Genomic DNA, 17476 nt, shown 5'->3' on the forward strand with positions numbered 1-17476 from the left:
GACGATCCAGGCCGACGACTCGCTCGTGTGGTGCAACTACCTCGGCGGCAACGACAAGCCGATTCCGCGACCGCTCATCGACCAAGAGACGCTCATGAAGAAGCTCGTGTCGGCCTATTGATTGTTTCGTGTACAAATAATAGTGTGTTCATTGTACTAGTATTTCTACCACGCCGAAATGACGGCCACCAATCAGGTGGATGCATATACGTCACGCCATCGTTTCGGTCGTATCCGGATAGGTTTCGCGCCACGGTTCTCTATCTTTGTCACAAGTCATTCGGAAACCCACCATGCTGGCCTCGATCAAAGGCGCGACAGGCCAAGTGATCAAGGTCCACCCGCAGCCAACGACAGGCCAAGTGATCAAGGTCCAATCGCCGCCGACGGCCGAGCAAGCCCACCCCGAGGCCCCCAACGCCATCACGTGCAAGGTCAACGACGTGGCGGTGGCCGAAGTCGCACCGCGCGACTGCGCAACTGCCTTGCATGTCTGCTGTCACGGCCTTGTGAGCGTCATGGCCGGGCAGTACTATGGGTGGAACGCCGCCTTGGCGACGGGCTTTGTGCCCTATGTCGCGTCGCAGCTCGTCATGAGTGTCACGTACGTCATCTACATGTCGTGCGCGGCTGAAATATGCGGCAAAATCGCCTTCTCGGGCGGCACGTACGGCTTGTCGCGGGTCACCTTGGGGTACTATTGCGGCTACATGGTCGGGTTCCTTGAGCTCCTCGAGTACACAGCGTCAACCGCCGTCTCGGTCCTCTTTATTGGCGAGCTTTTCACGAGCGACCTCGGCTGGGACAAGCGCTTCGAGCCGTTGATCTGGCTCGCTTGCTATGCATCGTTCGTGGCATTTTACTCGCTTCCGGGACGCATCATGTGGAACGCTTCGATAGGCTTTGCACTGCTGTGCTATGCCCCGGCCGTGCTCTACATTTTTGGGAGCCTCAAATTCGCCAACCTCCGTCAATTTGGCTATTTGTTGGACCCGGTCGACAACACGACGCATGTCTGGGCCTCGGGAGATATCTCAAGTGCATATTTTGCATGGCTGCCGTACACAACATGGGCATTTGCCGGCATCGAGTGTCTCTCGCTCGTGACCGATATGACGGTGCAGCCAAAGACGACGATTCCGCGCGGTATCCTTGGCGCCGTCGCCCTCCTCTTTCTCTCAAACGTCGGCATGGTGTGCCTTGTGCCATCGCTGCCCCCAGGAATTGCGGCCGCGACGACGGTCATGTATCCGCTCAACAACGGTCTCGCGATGGCGTACGGCATTTCTGAAGGCGTTGGCACGTGGCTGCTCTTGCCCGCGCACATGGGCATGGCTGCTGGGTTTGTCTTGCCATGTGGGCGATTGATTCAAGCGCTGGCCGACTCGACGCTGCTACCGCCATGGCTCGGGCTCAAGAATTTGGGGCACCGCGGACTGACGCGCGCCATGATCCTCTCGTGTGGCTTTGGCTACGTTCTCTGCATTTTGAGCTACTTTAGCCAGGACTTTTGCAGCGCACTCCAAAATATGTTTCTTCTCGTTGGCTCGTTGTGCTATGGCGCCCAGCTGCTCGGGTTCATCTTGCTACGGACAACGTACAAGGCCGAAAGCAACGGGTTCAAAGCCCCGTTTGGCTTGACCGGCGCCGTCTTTGCCATGGTCGTTTACAGTCTGCTAGCAATCTCGATCATTGGTGGGTTTCAAAATGATCATGGCACGGCGGGGCTCGCCGCGCTCGGGTACTGCCTCTTGCTGACGGGGTACTACTACTATGCGTGCAAGGACCGGCAGACCATCTCGAAAGACGAATATGCCTCGATTTTCCGCTTTACCATCATTAAATTCAACAATCTCAAACGAAAAGCCGCGCGACGCGTCCAGCGCAAGCCCCGTTTCTGGCACAAAGTCGTGTCAATGCTACGGTCGTCGACGCTCCTCTCGACCAATCGCGTGAGCTACATCAACGTTGGCGTGCGCCAAGGGAGCGCACCACGTCGCCCGGCACCGCCCTACCCCGCAACACGATAGTCCGATACCTCAGGTTGCGTATTTGTGTAGTATCTTTGTATAGCACCACAATGAGATCTCTATTAGACTCACTTTAACAATAAGATCTCTATCGTATATGCAGTGTTTTGTGGTCGACTAGTACGTGACACGAGGCACACGGCGATGACGCGCGTGCATCATCGCCGAGGTTGTCGGCATCGAAATGCACACGCAATGTCGATCTTTGCGGCTTGGGGCCCTTCTGCCAGTGGCTACTTTGCTTGAAAACACCACGCCAGTCGTTGCAAAGGGTACCGAGACAGGCTCGTCGGAACCCGGGGTAGGGTAGGGGTAGGGTATCAAATACCAAAAAAATGCAAAAATGATATTGTTTATCGCGAATCGGTCGCTTGTGATTGGTAAACGCATGCAAGAGAGACGTTGTCATTTCGGTGCGATCGACATCCGACGGGGTTGGCTCAACCGCGAGCCGCGGTTGACGCCGACGTCGACGTAGCTCACGCGGTTGCTCGAGCTGAGCGTCGAATTCGACTGCAGTAGTGAAATGACTTTTGTCCACTGTGACGACTTGCGCTGATTCTGGCGCGTCATGCGTCGCTTCATGTTGTTGAACTTGATGATGGTAAACCGAAAAATCGACGCGTACTCGTCCTTCGAGACTGTCTGCCGGTCCTTGCACGCCACGTAATAGTAAAGCGATATGACGACAACATAGGCCAGGTACGTAAGCGCCGCAACACCGTCGTCGTCTTGAAATGCCCCGAGAATCGAAATCGCCAGGATCCCAAAGCTCCCGATCGCGAGCACGGCGCTGCCTATGCCAAAGGGCGATCGATACCCGTGGCACTCGGCCTTGTACGACGTCCGCAGCAGGATAAAGCCAACGAGCTGCGCTGCATAACAGCCGCACGCTGCGAGCATCGCGAGGTGGGGCAAGGCTTTGGCGAAGACTTGAAAAAAATAGCTCAAGACGCAGAGGACGTAGCCAAACATAGAGGCGATCGTCACCGCCTTCCACCGCCCTGTGTACGCTGCGCTCTTGAGACCGAGCCATGGCGGCAACAGCGACGAGTCAGCGAGCGCTTGCACGAGCCGGCCGCTCGGACGAAGAAACCCCAGCGCAGCACCCACATGCGCGGGAAAGACGAGCCACGCACTCGACGACGCCGAGAGGTCGTACGCCAACCGGAAACCATTAGTGAGCGGATACGCGGCCGTCGCAGCGCTGGCAATACCAGGCGGCAGCGACGGCACGAGGCAGACGATCGCAAAATTTGATACAAAGAGGACGCCGATGCAGTAGAGCATACCCCGGGGCACTGTCACCTTGGGTGAATTGGTCATATCGGTCACGAGCGAGAGACACTCGACGCCGGCATATGCCCACGTCGTGTACGGTAGCCACGCGAGGTACGCACTCACGATCGTACCCGATGCCCAGACGCGCTGCATCCGGTCTTGCGCGTCCGCGTAAGCCCCAAATTTTTCGAGATTTGCAAGTTGGATCGTACCGCCAATGAAGAGGACCGAGGGCAGCAGACTCAGTACCGCCAAGACGACGACCAAGGGCCACAAGAAGCGACCGGGCAGCGCCACGCAGCCAATGCAGACAGAGTACACAAACAGCCATGCCAACAGCGCCCACTCGGCGCTCAAATCAAGCGTAAACGTCAGAAAGCGTCCTAGGTACACGATCGAGACGCTCGATGCCGCAATGTACTCGAGGAGCTCGAGGCAGCCGACCATATACCCCACATAGTACCCCAAGGTGACCCGCGACAAGCCGTAGACGCCACCCGAGAAGGCGATTTTGCCACACACCTCGGCTGCGCACGAGACGTAGACGACGTACGTGAGCGCCATGACGAGCTGCGAGACTGCAAATGGTGCAAAGCCCGTCGTGAAGGCGACGTTCCAGCCATAGTACTGCCCGCTGAGGACCGTGAGGAGCCCGAGGCAGCAGACGTGGAGTGTGTTGGCGCGGTCGCGCGGGGCGACGGTCGCCGCGGCCACGTCATCGACGCGCGTTGCGAGTCGAATGGGCTTGGGCACCTCGGTTGAAGCCTTGGCAGCTTCCGCCGGCCGCACTTGAATGGCAAGGCCCCCCATGTTGGGCTCGTGCACGAACGAAAGCGCCAAATGACCTTGCCAACAATGTATATATATTTCTATATGGGACTATTCTTGGCCAACCAAGAATAGGGCTACGATCTTGCTTGATCGTCGTACGTTGTTGCGACAACAAGCTGCAAGGACGTCCTGCTCCATGAACTCGCCGGGTGCTGCGAACGCCGTTCTTACCTCGCGCAAGAGGACACCGAGGAGCCACGGCTGCGGATGTTATAAAGAACGGGGCGGAACCATGGTAAGAGCGAAATGGCCGGCATTAGTCGCCAAGTAGTACTTAGCGACTGATGGCGGCCATTTCGCTTCGCCTCAACCGTTGAAGTACTTAGTACTTCAACGGTTGAGGCGCACGTTGGTATCAAGGCCGTAGTGCTCCGTGGAGACTCGTACTTGATCATAGACTGTGGCTTGAGATTGTCATGGATGACTCTGTTATAATAATTCTGGTTAGCGCAACTGGGTTTCTAGTTGAGTGTCGTCCTTTTGTACTCGGCAGGATCACCCCAGAACCTCGCTGCATGCAGTTGAAGTGGCGTGTCGCAGACGCCGTGGCAGGAGATTCGGCCTTGTCCGATTTTAATCCATAAAAGTCCTATTTAGATCCTACAACAAGGACATCGCCGCATCTCGACATGACCAGTGGCCGATTTGGCGCAGCATGGCCGGCGTCGCGATCGAGATGGAGACGGACGAGAGCAGCACGTCGTCGGACGCGGCCGTCGGCGGCGCCATGCGCAGCGGCCTGCGCTCGATGGTCATGCGGCTGCGCTTGCAGAACCCGATCGTCGGTTCGTTCCCGCGGACCGTGCCCGTCAAGGCCGTCGCATCGGCGTCCGACAACCTCAGGTAGACAACCGCAGCACGAATTATGGCATCGGATGCTACGATGTAGCTTGCTCATGGACGTGACGGGGTACGTCAAGGAGGCGAAAGAGCAGCTGGACCAGCACCGATCGCCGCAGGCCAAGGTCGCGACGCTCACCAAGTGGGCCATGTGGACGTGGGTGCCCAACCTCGTGCGCTCGAGTCTTCTCGGCAGTGCGACGTGGGCGAGCTACGAGCTCACGACGAATGCGCTGACGCCATCGCAGACGCCGCAGGTACGCGCCCGATTCGACTCGAAACAACCAGATCCTCATCGATGATCGTAGAACGTGGTGGCCTGCACCTTTGGCGTTGCGCTTGTCGCTGGCGGCGTCGCCGGCGCGCTGCACGGCTCGCTCTGGACAGCGACCGAAGAGCTCTTGGTGCGCATCAAGCAGACCGCGTCCGGCTACAGCCTGCGGGGCGTGCTGCTCAGCCACACGACAACGCATGTGGCCATGTTTAGTTCGTACGAAGCCACCAAAGCCACGCTGCTCGAGTCGGTCGTTCCCAGCGAGCACAAAGAAGTACGTCATGTAGCGATATATCCCACGCTAACGCTATGCTAGGATCGTTCGGCGGTAAACCGATGCAATGACGGCCACCGCGCCTCAATTTCCTGTAGGTGGTGACGGGTGCTTGCATCGTCGCGGCGGCGGCGACCTCCGGTCTTGTCGGTGAAGTCGTGACGCACTACATTGCGCCGTTCGAGCAAGCCCCCTTGTACGTACCTATGCAGTTGCTCGAGAGCATCACAGTATGTCGAATGGACTAGTCGGGCCAGTGTCAAGGAAGCGGCAGCACTCGCACGGCCAACGCTACGGGGCATGGCGCCGTCTGCCTTCTCGACGCTGCTTGGTACAGAACCCTGCAGCGTTCGCTGGTGGACAGATGTCTCTTCTAGGCTGGCTCGCCTACGAGTTTGCCAAAGACATGGTCGACGACGCCTCCGGATGATGCTCGTCAGCTTGTCGAGCAACCGTCGTAGGGGTAGGGTCCATACAGTGCACGATAGAGACAAATAGAGGATCCCTTGGGTGTCCACAAGTCCCACCACCGACGAAGCATCCGTGGACACACTGTACGTTCCCACGAGTAAGCTGATGCAACGTGCTAGCAAGGGCCCACAGACCGGTTGTTGGCCCTTGACGCTACGCCCCGAAGTCAGGAGCGCGATGGCCGGACTGCCTTTGCACAAAGCACATGAGGCGCCGTCCGCGCTATGACAGCAGCTTGAACAGTACCGTCATAATGGCTGGCACTGGTGCAGGAGCAAACGTCCGGCTGCAGGCTGGACAGTTGCATGAGATGATCGCACTAGTTGAGGTGGGCGAGATGTTCGTGAAGAGGCGCCGGTGACTAGCCCAAGAATGAGTGGCAAGGCTGCGTCTACAGCCCTGGTCCAGTCCAGTCGCCTCTCGCCAACGCTGTTGCATGAAGGAGATGCGATGCTACTGCGCCGGCTCCTCCAAAGGAAGAAGCAAAAGGTATTATTTCTTGGGTCCATCATAGGACGCACCGACTAGACACAATTTGACATATCGACTAAGGCACACGTGTAGTATATATAGTTGTATTTATCCAATCTCAAGTTTGCGAGCGCAACGTTTGGTGTGTTTAGTCCTTGTTCTTCTTCTTCTTCTTCTTCTTCTTGTCCGACTCGACGACGACTTCTTCCTCTTCGACCTCGACGTCCTCCTTCTTGGCCTTCTTCGACTTCTTGGACGACTTGTCTTCGCTCTTGCGCTTCTTCTCCTTCTTGAGCGGCGCGGCGGCCGCCTGCTTGAGCGCGTCGGCGACACCCTGCATGACATCGAGGTTCTTGCGCGGCGCCGCGCCCGACTCGTAGAACGCAAGGCGCTCTTCGACCTGCTCCTTCATCTGGTCGCCGTACTTGGTCGTCGGCTCGTCAATGAACGAGTCGATACGCGACGCAATCGCGCACTTGTTGGCGAGGTAGCGCGAGATGCGGCCCTTGTTCTTCGAAGCCGCGCGGCCGATGAAGCTCGAGTGGAAGAGGAGACCGTACTTGGGCGTGTTGCCACGGGTCTTGAGCGCACGGAAGAGCGCCTTCTCAGCACCGAGAATCTGCACCGTCGACGCCGGGCACTTGGCGAGGTTCGTGAGCGAGCCGGCGTGCGAGATGAGGCGGGCACCGACCGTCTCGCCGATGAGCGCGGCAAGGTTGGGCGCGACCACGCTCATCTTGGAGACGAGGTAGCCATGGAGCTGGCGGCGGTACTCGGCGAGCTTGATGAGGCGCGTCGTGAACGCATCGACGTTGATCATGTCGATCTCCGACATGTCCATGCCCATGGATGTGCGGGCGGCGTGGACGATCTGCGTCGCCTTGTCCTCGTCCATCGTGATGGCGGCGAGCGCCTCGACCGAGTCGTCCGAGAGCGTGTTGCGGTTCTTGATGAACGACGCGCAGCGGGCGTAGACGTAGTTGTCGTTGACGATCTTGACAAGCTCGGGGAAGTGCCACGAGTACCACTCGCGCACGCGCATCGCAAACGTGTTGACGTCCTTGTCCATCTGGTCGAGGAGCGCGATCGCTTGGATGATCATGTTGTCGGCGCGGTTGACGTTGAACTTGACCTTGGCACGCGAGTACGAGTGGCCGAGACCGAGCTGCGCCTTGGCGAGGTTGCCGTTGTCAAGCTCCTTGATAAACTTGGCGAAGTGGAGGCGCACGCCACGGAGCACCTCGAGCGACGTCTCGTTCGTGTTGCAAGGAATCTTGAGCGCATCCGTGAGCGACTGCGCGAGGCCCTTGTCGGTCAAACCGAGCGTGTACTTGGCCTTCTTGGACGAGCTCGGGAGGTTCATCTCGAGGAACGCCTTGAGGTCGTCGGTCACGAGGCCTTCCGAGATCGCGTTGATGTTCTCGAGCGCCGACTCGGCCGACGTGAACGGCGAGAACGCCTTGAGCTTGACGGCCGCGCCAAACTTGGCGAGGTCCTGGACGCCCTTCTGGACCTGGTCCAAGAGCTGGCCAATCTGCTCGGCCTCGACGACTTCAAAGAGAGCGTAGCCCGAAGCGGACTCGAAAAGCACGAATTGCTGCGACTACGGACACAATAAGACCGCTAAGATTTCGGCGATCCGGACGCACCATGTTGAGATTGCACTTCAAAACTACCAGTGAAATCTAAGGCGCAATGGCCCAAAATGGTTGGCTGGCCACCAGCAAGCTCTCGCCTCCAGACAAAAACGTACGGCGCTCTCAAGTGCGATGCGCACTTTACCGGGATTCGCCGTGGCACATGCCATTTGTAAGCGCACATGGTGGGTGGACGCACTGCAGTACAAGTCGGTCGAGAGAGGTAAGACGTTTCCAGTAGCGTGCCATGCGAGCCGGCGGACGATCGTGGACGAGCACGAGGTGTGAACGACCACCAAAGGAGGTTTCGTGTGGCATATGCCGATTTTAACAGGCGCGCGACCATTGGATGGGTCAGTAGCGTGTTGTACGGCGAGCAGAACGACGTCAAGGACCTACAAAGAGTAGTGTTTGGGAAGAGCACATTGGCTAGACATGGAGCGAGATGGAGGTAAGGTTCGTTCTCGTAGGTAGTGATGTGGGTATCGGCCAAGATCGTGCCTCTCTAGGATCCAAATTCGGCAGCGGACTTTAGCGAATCGCACTTGAGCGAGCCTTCGGCTTTAATTGTTTAAAATAAAGCTGCATTTTATTGCCGTGGCAGTTGGTTATATTGTGTGTTTGTATCTTCTTGAGCGTTGGGCGGATTAAAAATGTGAAATATTTTTTAAACACACGCCGGTGGGTCTTGGGTTTTGGCGCGCCCATTTCAGCGCCTTCGACGCCATCGCCACCGACCAGCAGTTGACGCCCGACGGCGACTCGAGCACCGTCGCAAACTAGTAGAATAAATAAAAGGCTAGTAGGTATAGACAATAATGTACACTCGTGCTTGGCTGCCTTCTTCAATCCCACGGTACACCAGGATGCCACTATCCAAGGGCATGTCATGCCAGTATCCAACGTGCAGACGAGGCAGCTCTATCTACTCGTACGACGACTAGAGTCATCGCCGCGCAAAATAGTCGGCTTTAGGAAGCGTCCAGCGGAAGAGATGACTCTGGACGAGCAGACAATGTGTCCAAACACTCGACCAATGGCACGTCGTCTCCATCGTTAACAATCGTCCGCGGTCCACGCCAAGCCACAGATTTAGCGGGTATAAGCCGGAATAGCTACATGGCTTCGCCCTCGGCGATCGAATCGAGGTCGACGTCGTGGCCTGCCTTGAGCTGCTTGATGATGGCCTTGAGCTTGGCGACCTCCTCACTGCGCCATTCAGCGAGTTGAGCAAGAGAGAAGGAGCAACCTGTCCGAGTTCTTGTTGGCATTGTTGGTGATGAGCTTGACCCGTGACGCGTACGAGAGACTCGTTTGAGTCTCTTCCTACTCGGCAAGTACGATGAGCGCCTTGCGTCGGTGAGAGTCGACCTGGTTATAGTCGGCCGGCGAAATATTGACAAACATGAGCTAAAGTAACATCGTCGCTGCTTCCTAGTCGTCTCAACGAGTCGTGTACCGTCTTGGCATTGCCACCCAGCGAGTCTTGCATGAGTTGCGTGAGCTAACAAGGGGTTCCAGCACCGTAGTTATTCAATGCATACCTTGTTGTTGCGGTATGGAATGAACTTTTCATTGGTCGACAAGGCGGAAATGACGTCGCCAAGGGCTACTTCCATAGTGCAGGCTCGTCCACTTGATGCGTCGGAACTTACCGCTGAGGCTCTTGTTGATGGCTTGGGCCTCCTTGAGCCGATCGGCCGTCGCGCCAGTCTTGCCCGCTCGCTCCGAGCCCGCGAGGTCCACGAGGCTGAGCTTGCCCACAGACGTCTACGCGTGCACTCGACTAGTGCCGATTCTCAAAGTTCAATAGAGGATTCTAGAATACCTTTTTTGTGGTTTTGTTGTAATTTTCAATCAAGATCGTAAACACCGAGTGCGACCGACTGCTCTCGGCGTTCATCTTGGTCGCACCGACTTGGCGCTTCTTGTTGGCATCTATCCCATATGTTCACTTTCAAACGACAATTTTGTCTCTGGGCGCAGTACGATCAAACAATTTGAGCGTTTGGTGGGTGTCGGTACACGGCTTGACAACGATGTTTTGCACGACGACCATGCCCTTGTCGTTCTTCTTGATCTCTAGTTTTGGCGCCTAGTTTGTAAACCGTTCATGCTTACAACTCGGGCCCGTCAAAAACCTTGTCCGGGTGGTTGTCCAGTTGAAAGAAGAGATCGATGAGCGCATCGTTGTAGAGCTCCAGCATGTACGCTTCATATGTAATGGTGTTGTTGCCTACACCGCCAAAATATATTTCCAATTGAAATATTGATACAAAGCTTCGACGCACCCTTGAGCGCGTCGCCCGATTTGAACATGAGGTCGATGAGTCGTGGTGTGATGCCTGGATGGTCGGCCGTGCCTGAGCCAGACAATAATGATCGCACGCGGAAGCAGCACACCGCCAGTACCCGTCATGGTGAACGTTTTGCCCGAGCCCGTTTGGCCGTACGCAAAGATGCACACGTTGTACCTGGTTGCAGGTGAGGCCTTGAAAAATTGATACAAACGCACCCGTCGAGCGCCGACTGCAAGAGGTTCTTTGTATCTTCAAACACTTGGTCCTGCATTCAACTGAGTATGAGGCAAAACCACTTGTTTTACCTGTGTGTTGGAGGGATTAAACACTTGGTCGTATGCAAACGACTTGGGGCCGCGCGGCGTCTCGAGTTCCAGCGTATACTAGAGAGACTCGTATATCATCGTGTGCGTAGGGTTAGGCGTACCTCGTCGAGAAACTTGACGGCCGAGTGACAGCCACGCTCAAGCTCCGACCCGCTCATGGGGCGACACCGACAGTAGACGCGGATCTTGCCCTTCATGTCTTCGATGGTGTTGTAGTACTTTTTTCGCAGCGCTTGTTCTTCCTAGACGACGAGTTAGCACGTTTGATACCGATCTCTAGTCCTTCTTTGTAATTGTCTTCGAGTTTCGAAAAGGCCCCTTGGAGCGTCGAGAGCTCCTGAGCGGTTTGCGCCGCCGTGGCCTAGAGGACGATGCAGCGTCATCACCTTACATAGAGCTTACCGCGTCCTGGCGCAGCTTCTCAACTTCGCCTTGGACGTTATTGAGCAGCGTTGCTTTGGTGCTTAATTCGGTCACTTGAGCGTCGAGCTAGGCGTGTCGCATAGGGCATAGGACAATGCTGTACATGAGGTACCTCGTCGATCTTGGCCGTGAGCGATGTCACGTTTGTCGTTGCCGCTTGCAGCTCGTTCCTAGTGGTATACACTCACTATTGAACAGCGCAAGGTACGATCGGATACGCGAGGCTGGCAATGCGCCGCGTCGCTTGCTTCTCGGCCTCGTCCAACGCAGTTTTGGCCTTCTTCTCCGCATCTTGGAGCTTCTTGTTCAAGAGGCGGCTGTTGGCGTCATCGTCTTTGCCGCCTTTGCCTACCCAGCATTTCATATCCAAGTAAAAATATCAATGTCTCAACCTCCGAGCGCGGCAGCCGCGTCAGCCTTAGCGAGTGCGTTTTCGAGTTGGGTGATTTTCACCTTGTCGGCCTACAACATTCTGGAATAACGCATTTTTCCTTGCCGCCGACACAGCACCTTGAGCTTGGACTCCATGGCCTTGAGCTTTTGCTTGTACTCGTTGAGTATCTTGGTTGTCCCTAAGCAGTCTCTGTATCCATGTCTTACTCGAGTTTGCGATTTGTACCAGCAGGGTTGGGGCTCGGGTCCGCTGACGCGGCGGCAGCGTCAGCCTAGTCCCATCTCAAATCTGAGTAAGATCCACCACGATCGCAGTCGACCGACCGTCATCAAGTTGAGACGGTCTGTCTTGGACTGCGGTCGGGGCACAGCTACCACAAGCATGTCGGGGGAAACGGTAGTGCTTCAGCGTACCGATCGGCTCGGCGTCGGCGAGGACGACAAATGCATCGAGCTGCTTGCGCAAAGCGACGGCCGCTTTCCCAGGCACGAGGGTCTTGGTCTCGGCAATGGTTTGCTTGATGGCGGCGACGCTCTCAGCGCAGGAGCTACGGCCACCATGACGATGAGGTGTCGATCATAATGACGTACAGAGGCAGGTCGCAGTCGATAATGTCGTTGCACGCTCTTAGCAGCACGTCGTGGCAGAGCACTAGCCACACCCAGCCACATACACCATACTGTCTATACCATTCCTGCTACCTTTGTCACCCTTGTTCCATGCAGCCTTGCCGCTCTCGATCGCAGCCTTGACACTGGCGAGGCAGGCTGGGAGCGGCGACTAGGACTAGGGTTGGCCCACGTCGTTTTGAACGAATAGACCTCTTTGGGCTCGTCGAGAAGAGGTTCTACGCCATGTTGACGACAGAACCAGGCGGGATGCCATGCATACCTGGCAGTGACGCCTCGGCGTCGCCCATCGCAGCTACAGACAACGCTAGAAGCTCAACAACTGGTGGCTATCCCAACGAGCGCACTGGTATCGTCTGGAGTCGTGTCATCTGGCGTCGAGTCATCTACGGCATGGTGACCCAATTATACAACCCTCGCCAGTTGTATCCATCTACCGTCGTATTCAGCACTGCGTGACGCATGGTGGGCGCTCTCTTCCTTGGCTACAGACCCATAATTTCATACAGCCCATAAGCAACCCACGTGCCTGCAGCGAGCTCGGTCGCGCGCGTCGCGGCGTCGGCTTCGAGCACGCGAATACGGTCGTAGAGCGTATCAACATTGTCTATGCAAGGATGGGCATTATTGTCATGGATAGACGCTGCATGTACGCTGGAGATCCGCTTGGGCGTGCTGCGCGTCGTCCAAAGCGGCTTGCAACGCCGCTTCCTACACGCAACTCTGACCGCATTATTCAGACTCCAGCTTGGCTGCCTTGGCTACGTCGTGCACCACCTCCTATCAACATTACTATAGATAAGGCCTGTCGACACCCAGCAAAGGGTCCACCTTTGTTGCTTGCTCGAGACCCGTCGGTGCTTGCACAGAAGTGGGCTGCACCTACATCTTCTGTCGTGCAACACAGTCGTACTACGCACGGCTACCGCTTCCGAGCTCGACGAGTTTGCCACTAGACGGTCAGTCGCTGTCGTTGTCGATGTTGCTGGCATCACGTCCGCCGTGCCAAGGCTGTTGGGCTCGGACGCCGACGCGTGGAGCTGCGCATTGGCTTGAGCGACTTGGAGCTGCGCTGAGAGCTCCTCGACGCGCTTTTGCAGCGCTGTCATGGCCTCCTATCCATCTCATCGTGGAGCACCCTGCGATACAAGGCATGCAGGGCTACGTTGGTGCGCGGCGGAACGTGCGGCGTCGACGCGCGGCCGCTGCGGTCGACGAGCGCCGGCGTGACAGGCTTGTGCAACGCAACGTCGAGCCGCCGCTGGGTGTCATCGAGCGCCGCGCGCAGGTGGGCCACCTACGACCAATGTCGGTTGTCATACTTCGAACCCATGACGCTACCAGTGTGTGGTGAGGAAACGTCTGCATCGTCTGGCTCGACTGCAGCGTCTCGACTTCGGCCAACTTTGCCGTGTAGAGCTGCTTTTGCGCATTGAGTTGCTACTCGACTAAGTTGTACACAATCTCTAGTACGATAGTCGAACCTCGCGCGACCGGTTGTACTGCTCTTCGGCTTGCTTGAAGGCGATGTACATGTCTTTGACCTGCGCCTTGTCTTGAATCGACGGCTCCCGGTGGTTGGTCGCTTCAAAGTCGGCGAGCCAATCTACATGGTTGGCGCTATTCCTAGTTTTGTTAAAAACGGTGGTGGACCTTTGATGGCTTGCTTGGCCGCTGTCTTCTTGTGGTGCAGGTCCGATGTGGTCGCTATATACGTGGTATATCTACAGACAATATTGTACATAACCTAATATACTCTTGAGCGCCTCGGCCGTGTCGCGAAGGGCCTCCATGTCCAACTCGCACGCAATCAAATGGTCGTACTCGGGCGGGATCTAGTTGACACCCAAGATTGATACCTTGATACGAACCGGACGTTGTGCTACGTGGATCGACGCGGGCGGGCGCAAGAGAGGTAGCGACGGCGAGGGCGACACGCGTGTGGGTTCGATACGTGTGACGACCGGCGTGTTGTGGGCTATGCAACCACTTGAGCGCGACGACAGCGCGAGTCGGACGCTACCTGCGTGTGCACAGGCCGTTTCCAGCACGAGCTGGTCGAGCACGTCACGGACGATCTGCGCTTCACACACGTCGCGCGTGTGCTCGGCGGCGCGAAGCTGGTGCCGCAACGCTTCCTCGCAGCGCTACTCGATGCAGCAAACGATGGACGATACGCCTGCCTAGGTGCGTGTACCTTGGCCGCCACGAGAGCCGTCTGCGCCTCAGAGGCTTCGTTCTGGACAAGGTCGAGGATCGTTTGTGTCTCTTGGCAAATGACATCTTTGGGCTCGGACGGCCGGCGCGGCGTGGGCGAGACGATCGCGCTTCGCGGCGTCTCGGTCGCCGTCATTTGATGCACGCCGAGAGGGCGATCGAGCAGCGCGACCTGCCAACACAAGTCGGAGACGACCTGCGCCACGTGCAGTGCAATGGCCTTGTCCTACGAGACGGGGTTGTGAAGAGCAGGAGGCGGGACGCTTTGTACGATGTGAGCACTCGCCACTTGGTCCATCTGCTGATGCTTGGCGGTCGCCGTGACCGCCATCAGCGTCGCTTCGAGCTCCACACAGCGCGCCGCATCGTCTTCCGAGCTACGGACAAGGACGTTGGATGAAGAAAAGTCATGCTTCCGGACGAACCGCATGTGCAGCCAGCGGTAGGCCTGCTCCAACGTCGCCGTTTTGGCCAGCCATAGCTCGCGTAGTCGAGTCTGCTCCACCTCGTAGGCTACAAAACCGGGCCAACGGCAAGGTCCAAAGGCCCCCAAACGGTACCTCTTTTAAGCGACCCGAGCTCGAGTGCTTGGTCGACGAGCAGTGTCTCGCGCTCCGACTGGTACATGGCGAGCATCTGGACTTGCCGGTCGTGCTAGATGGCAAACTCTGGTATGCGTGGTTCAGAATGGAAGCCTACCATGTCACGTGCACTGGCTTCGAGACTCTCAATGTGGGCGGTCGCCACTTTGCGTTCGGCGTCTACATACAGTGGATAGAGATGATTCTGTTTGGATGGAGAGTACCAGTCTCGAGCCGCAGCTGCGCGTACTGCTGCTTCTGGGTCTGAACGCGCTCCAGCGCGCGCCTAGAAGCCATGACGACGACGCAGCATATGGCGTCGGTACCGCTTGATGTCGAGGACGAAGGCCTCGTAATGCTGCTTGGTCGACGCTTCAATGGCCCTACGCATGCGTCGTTCGCTCAAGCGTCATGGCAGCGCGTAGCTTACGCGTAGCGATCCATGATGGCTTGGACCTTCTCCTGCTGCCGCGCCTTCATCTCGTGCATGTCATCGACCACGCGCTGCAGCGACTGCCTACCCTAGCACGTGTGCATTCACCGCCGTCGAATCGGTCGCACCGTGCGAGCTGGACAGGGATGTAGGACTCTTCCTTCTCGCCGGCGCCGACACTGATGCTGGCGTCCTACGTGGCCGCTCGCATCGATCGATAGCCGGCCTTCTACCTGGAACGAAGCCTTCCATGGGTCCGTGGCGACCTTACCGACTTGAAACGCGGTTGTCTTGGGCGCGTCGGAGCTCGGCGCCGGCCCGAGGCTCGGTCGGACCTCTGCCTTCATCCCGCGGTATCTTTCTGCCGATGGAAATGGTGTCAAAACACGTAGGACCGTGTCAAAAAGGGGTATAAGATTGTCACCCGTCGCAAAAGAGGGTGCATGACGTGGCACACGGTGCGAGTGTGCAACACATGCTCGTCCTTCCTGCGGCGTCAACGACGGAGGTCAGCGCTCGATCATCCATAGCGAGAGCTCGGCTTACACAGGCGGAGCTGCTCGGACGGGTCAAACACTCGGGGAGCGGCGGCGCAGCCAAGAACGTCAGTCAGAGTCAAACTGGTCGTCGCGTCTTTCAAGTTGTTGCAGTGGGTCGTCTATTAAAATAGATACGTAAATCTGCGCTAAATAAAATTGTCGGACTTTCTTCGTTGTGTAGGCGCTGGTGTTGATCTTGATCTAGGCCGGCGGAGGCAGGAGCGCGATCCGCGGGACAAGGTGCTGGCGCGGCCACTCGTGTTGAGCGAGGAGCCGGAGAAGGCGACGTAGAGCCATCTGCCCGGGATTTTGAACGAAGCTGTGGTGCAAGTGCATTTGAGCGACACGCGCGGCCTTGATGGCAATTGTCCATGGACTTGGCAGGTCGGCGCGAGATCGTTGCGGACGTTGAACCAGACGCAGGCGCGGAGCACGGGCCAGAGGTAGCTCGGTGCATGTTGGAGGCCGGCTTTGGAGTAGAGGTAGCCCGAGAGTGTTGTTGGCAAGACTTCACCCAAGGGGGCCGTGACCGCATGCAGACTGGTCGTCGTTGTGTCTACATGCAGTCAAGAAGGTGTGGTTCTTGTCGACTTACTTCCGTCTAGCGGTTCAGGCACTGGTACCGCCAGGTATAAAATTGTACTATGGGACATGGCCGACGAGACTCTTATCAGGCTTGTTGCCCTCCTTATCACCTGACGTCCGCGAGAGCAGCGTAGGACACACGATGCCACATCAAGCGGTGCCAAAGGATGTGGTCGCGGCTTCAGGATGCGCTAGCGTGGTCCGTGGGATCGACTCGTGCTTGGCACATCCTTGGGGTGTGGGATACTACCTCGCGCCGTGCTCTTCACCCGTCGCTACGTTTATCGTGCAATATGCGTCATGACGAACGCGAGGGCGGCTGCTTCCTCGCCATGGTGCTTGTGATCGTGCTGAGCGTCCTTGTGGCGGACGCCATGACCGAGCCCGACCAAATCCTTTTGCAAACGACAGCAAGTACCGCGTCCTGCTTTGCGCTGGTGATTGCATCGTCCAGCGACCTGCAGCAAGTTCGTTTCTGCGCCCCGTCGTCGTCGTATGTTCAGCACCCGTTCACGCTGCTCGCCAAGAAGAAAGCCAACCTTCTCTGGCTGCGCCTCGACCTTCCCTCCAATGTGTGCTTTGGCTCGCTCACGCTTCTCTCCAAAGTGTTTGGCCCGACGCGCGCCTTCCACCTCGATAGCGCCAAGGTTCGTGACGTCCTTGCGCCAAGTACTTGGACGAAATGCAACATTACGGCCACGGCCGGGGCGGGCATTGCATTTGAAGCCAACATGACCATCTTGATCGATCGCATGTACCTTAACAATGGATCCATGAACGGCCTCACGATCCTCCCGACGCCACTCGCGACGCCAAGTCGATAGTGCTGTGCCAGCGGTAGAACATAAACCGCTAACGAATTTGTGTATCCTCAACTGGTATCTATGCAGGCGTGACTCGACCGTTCGAGGTGTTGGCTCCATGCTTCGTAGTGTCGTCC

The 17476-nt window shown here is 57.2% G+C and overlaps 6 protein-coding genes across 7 annotated transcripts; 3 read left to right on the forward strand and 3 right to left on the reverse strand.

Annotated features, from left to right (window-relative positions):
* Positions 1 to 288: 288 nt before the first annotated feature.
* On the forward strand, positions 289 to 2132 carry SDRG_11798 (hypothetical protein). Its single transcript, XM_008617852.1, has one exon. The coding sequence runs from the start codon at positions 294 to 296 to the stop codon at positions 2028 to 2030; it is 1737 nt and encodes a 578-aa protein (XP_008616074.1). The 5' UTR covers positions 289 to 293; the 3' UTR covers positions 2031 to 2132.
* A 234-nt stretch (positions 2133 to 2366) lies between these two features.
* Positions 2367 to 4147, reverse strand: SDRG_11799 (hypothetical protein). The gene has a single exon (XM_008617853.1). It carries the CDS (start codon positions 4119 to 4121, stop codon positions 2436 to 2438), a length of 1686 nt encoding a protein of 561 aa, XP_008616075.1. The 5' UTR covers positions 4122 to 4147; the 3' UTR covers positions 2367 to 2435.
* A 595-nt stretch (positions 4148 to 4742) lies between these two features.
* On the forward strand, positions 4743 to 6106 carry SDRG_11800 (hypothetical protein). Its single transcript, XM_008617854.1, has 7 exons — positions 4743 to 4985; positions 5032 to 5239; positions 5291 to 5530; positions 5573 to 5584; positions 5629 to 5726; positions 5779 to 5861; positions 5908 to 6106. The coding sequence occupies exons 1-7, from the start codon at positions 4798 to 4800 to the stop codon at positions 5958 to 5960; spliced, it is 882 nt and encodes a 293-aa protein (XP_008616076.1). The 5' UTR covers positions 4743 to 4797; the 3' UTR covers positions 5961 to 6106.
* Positions 6107 to 6459: 353 nt separating this feature from the next.
* On the reverse strand, positions 6460 to 8370 carry SDRG_11801 (hypothetical protein). Its single transcript, XM_008617855.1, has 2 exons — positions 8122 to 8370; positions 6460 to 8075 (listed from the first exon to the last, which is right to left on the reverse strand). Exons 1-2 carry the CDS (start codon positions 8122 to 8124, stop codon positions 6621 to 6623), a joined length of 1458 nt encoding a protein of 485 aa, XP_008616077.1. The 5' UTR covers positions 8125 to 8370; the 3' UTR covers positions 6460 to 6620.
* A 762-nt stretch (positions 8371 to 9132) lies between these two features.
* On the reverse strand, positions 9133 to 15759 carry SDRG_11802 (the record flags this gene model as incomplete). 2 transcript variants are annotated; one of them, XM_008617856.1, is made up of 50 exons in its annotated part: positions 9133 to 9318; positions 9359 to 9435; positions 9481 to 9519; positions 9569 to 9613; positions 9654 to 9718; positions 9765 to 9879; positions 9938 to 10047; positions 10099 to 10204; positions 10251 to 10345; positions 10401 to 10472; positions 10522 to 10583; positions 10625 to 10674; positions 10715 to 10792; positions 10837 to 10977; positions 11138 to 11224; positions 11271 to 11328; positions 11377 to 11506; positions 11551 to 11620; positions 11669 to 11730; positions 11778 to 11823; positions 11876 to 11922; positions 11966 to 12099; positions 12143 to 12203; positions 12254 to 12332; positions 12374 to 12399; positions 12444 to 12476; positions 12529 to 12567; positions 12619 to 12632; positions 12689 to 12788; positions 12835 to 12892; positions 12947 to 12961; positions 13013 to 13063; positions 13108 to 13296; positions 13347 to 13478; positions 13523 to 13621; positions 13666 to 13787; positions 13835 to 13888; positions 13938 to 14016; positions 14068 to 14159; positions 14205 to 14328; positions 14379 to 14624; positions 14670 to 14775; positions 14824 to 14911; positions 14959 to 15052; positions 15098 to 15159; positions 15204 to 15265; positions 15306 to 15362; positions 15410 to 15496; positions 15541 to 15605; positions 15646 to 15759. In XM_008617856.1, the coding sequence occupies 50 exons, from the start codon at positions 15757 to 15759 to the stop codon at positions 9225 to 9227; spliced, it is 4131 nt and encodes a 1376-aa protein (XP_008616078.1). In that variant the 3' UTR covers positions 9133 to 9224. The 2 variants fall into 2 exon arrangements, with proteins under 2 accessions (XP_008616078.1, XP_008616079.1); XM_008617857.1 differs by having other exon boundaries at positions 9481 to 9613.
* Positions 15760 to 16829: 1070 nt separating this feature from the next.
* Positions 16830 to 17411, forward strand: SDRG_11803 (hypothetical protein; the record flags this gene model as incomplete). The annotated part of the gene is made up of 1 exon (XM_008617858.1): positions 16830 to 17411. One exon carries the CDS (start codon positions 16830 to 16832, stop codon positions 17358 to 17360), a length of 531 nt encoding a protein of 176 aa, XP_008616080.1. The 3' UTR covers positions 17361 to 17411.
* Between the last annotated feature and the right edge of the window lie 65 nt (positions 17412 to 17476).

The sequence above is a fragment of the Saprolegnia diclina genome (assembly GCF_000281045.1).
Source record: "Saprolegnia diclina VS20 unplaced genomic scaffold supercont1.44, whole genome shotgun sequence".
Taxonomy (NCBI): Eukaryota; Oomycota; class Saprolegniomycetes; order Saprolegniales; family Saprolegniaceae; genus Saprolegnia; species Saprolegnia diclina.

Excerpts from the sequence above, each read along its gene's own strand:
- SDRG_11798 (XM_008617852.1), top strand. The coding sequence starts at position 294 with ATGCTGGCCTCGATCAAAGGCGCGACAGGCCAAGTGATCAAGGTCCAC.
- SDRG_11799 (XM_008617853.1), bottom strand. The coding sequence starts at position 4,121 with ATGGGGGGCCTTGCCATTCAAGTGCGGCCGGCGGAAGCTGCCAAGGCT.
- SDRG_11800 (XM_008617854.1), top strand. The coding sequence starts at position 4,798 with ATGGCCGGCGTCGCGATCGAGATGGAGACGGACGAGAGCAGCACGTCG. Across the intron at positions 5,727-5,778 it reads CCGTTCGAGCAAGCCCCCTT|TCGGGCCAGTGTCAAGGAAG; the intron begins GTACGTACCTAT and ends CGAATGGACTAG. Across the intron at positions 5,862-5,907 it reads TGCCTTCTCGACGCTGCTTG|GCTGGCTCGCCTACGAGTTT; the intron begins GTACAGAACCCT and ends TGTCTCTTCTAG.